Genomic DNA, 2346 nt, shown 5'->3' on the forward strand with positions numbered 1-2346 from the left:
TGAAACAACCAAACCCTACACACAAAAAAAAAATTAAAAACATTTCACAAAAAAAAATTTAAACATAATCAGACAACAACAATCAACCAATTTCAACGCAATCAAGCAATTTCAAACAAATTTATAATGCAATCAAGCAATTTCAATCCTATCAAGAAATTTCAAACGAATTTTAAATAATAAATACCTGGATCTTTGTGATCTGCGATCTGCGAAATGGGGGAGGATGATCGGCGTTCTTGGTTTCCATCTTCATTTTCGGCTTGTTTGGGATATGCGAAGAGGGGTTTGTGACGAGGAGAGAGAGACAGAGAGAAGGGGTTTGTGACGCAATTTGATCTGCGATCTTTGGAAAGAAATGGTGGGTTTTGGGAAACAGATGGTGGGTTCTGGGGGAGAGACGGCGAAGAGAGACAAGCTGCTTCACCTTCACCATCAAAGGATGGAAACAGAAAGACGCTCCTTTGGGTTTCAGAATGAAGAGAATGAGGGTGAGGGTGGGGTCGGTGGTAAGGTTCTAGAAATGAGAAAGTGATGAGAGAGACCGAGCGGGGTTCTGATAGAGAGTGCTTTGGTTGGGTTTTAACTTTAAAATGTAAGTAAAAAAAATTACTTATTTAATTTTTTACCCAACATCACAAATATCATCATTATTCATTCATCACTCAACACCAACCACAGAGCTCCAAACCCCCCAAAAAAATGGAGGAACAACAACTCCAAAACAGGCTATACTATTGGGGAAACACACCAGAAGAAGACTATTACTCCAACCAAGGAATCAAATCCACCAAATCCTTCTACACCTCACCCAGAGGCCTCACCCTCTTCACTAGATCATGGCTTCCCCTCTCCAGCTCCCCTCCACGTGGCGTCATCCTGATGGTCCACGGCTACGGCAACGACATCAGCTGGACATTTCAGTCCACCCCAATCTTCCTCGCCCAACATGGATTCGCCTGCTTCGCCCTAGATCTCGAAGGCCATGGCCAATCCAACGGCCTCAAAGCCTTCCTCCCCGATGTCGATCTCGTCGTCGATGACTGTCTCAATTTCTTCAAATTCATCACTACCCAAAACCCCCAATTCCAAAATCTCCCCAAATTCTTGTCCGGAGAGTCATTGGGCGGCGCGATTTGTCTCTTGATCCATTTCAAAAACCCTAGTTCATTCAATGGAGCTATTCTAATGGCACCCATGTGTAAAATCTCTGATAAAGTCAAACCCAGATGGCCGCTTCCTGAAATTCTGACATTTTTTGCCAAATTCGCACCCACTTTGCCGGTTGTTCCAACAGCTGATCTTTTGGACAAGTCTGTGAAGGTTCCTGAGAAGAAAGTCATTGCGGGTATGAACCCTATGAGGTATAATGGGAAACCAAGATTGGGTACTGTGAAGGAGCTTCTGAGAGTTACTGATTATGTGAGTAAGCGTTTGTGTGATGTGAGTATTCCATTCATTGTCATTCATGGTAGTGCAGATGCTGTGACTGATCCAGATGTGAGCAGAGAATTGTATGAGCAAGCCAAGAGTGAAGACAAGACTTTGAAGATTTATGATGGTATGATGCATTCTTTGTTGTTTGGAGAAACTGATGAGAATGTTGAGATTGTTCAGCGGGATATATTGTCTTGGTTGAATGATCGATGCAAATGAATGAATGAATGAATGATTTGGGATTTGGGCTTTGTATTTTGGATTTGAAATGTTTGAAGAACAATATATGAATTGAAATAAATTGGTGTATAGTTTCATCAAAGGTATGTTCTTGACTCCCCATATATAGTTGACATTGTAGTTTAAGTGTTTGATAGAAGTCCTCAATGGAAGCTTTATGAAATTGTTGTAATACAGCAAACTAGCTGTAAAACCATGCAAATGTGTCTCTATGTAATTGTAGAATTGGGGATTTTATCTTTTTCCTTTTTTAAATAAATTGTGACATTGAATGAAAATAAGTTTTAGTACATAGGTATAGGGGTATTCAACCCATATACTGTCACTATGTAACTTATTTGCAATACAATGAGAATGTAATGAAAAATTTGCAAAATCCATCAATCAGTACAAATTTCATGATTTGTTAAAATGTTTAGCACATTTATTTGTTTCTTGGTAGACATGGTGGATTGACAAAATTCCGAGTCTAGTACTCATATCGTAAGGTATTGGCATTCACAAATAGGACCTTGCTCTGGGCATTTCCAACAACTAACATTAAGGATTTTTTTTCTCTTCACTGCCCCAAAGTTGGTCACATTGTTGCTAATCAAAAGCTTTAGCAATAACAACTGGATGCTTGAAGGTTTATGGGTTAGGGAGGAGAAACAAGTAGCATTTCTAGAC

General features: G+C 39.8%; 1 protein-coding gene across 1 annotated transcript; it reads left to right on the plus strand.

Annotated features, from left to right (window-relative positions):
* Nucleotides 1-217: 217 nt before the first annotated feature.
* Nucleotides 218-2053, plus strand: LOC114274768 (alpha/beta-Hydrolases superfamily protein). Its single transcript, XM_028216740.2, has one exon. The coding sequence runs from the start codon at nucleotides 703-705 to the stop codon at nucleotides 1654-1656; it is 954 nt and encodes a 317-aa protein (XP_028072541.1). The 5' UTR covers nucleotides 218-702; the 3' UTR covers nucleotides 1657-2053.
* The last annotated feature ends 293 nt before the right edge of the window (nucleotides 2054-2346 follow it).

The sequence above is a fragment of the Camellia sinensis genome, chromosome 9 (genome assembly GCF_055761805.1).
Source record: "Camellia sinensis isolate YWXY chromosome 9, ASM5576180v1, whole genome shotgun sequence".
Taxonomy (NCBI): Eukaryota; Viridiplantae; Streptophyta; class Magnoliopsida; order Ericales; family Theaceae; genus Camellia; species Camellia sinensis.

What these genes read in the sequence shown, in the direction of transcription:
- LOC114274768 (XM_028216740.2), top strand. Translation starts at nt 703, where the DNA reads ATGGAGGAACAACAACTCCAAAACAGGCTATACTATTGGGGAAACACA.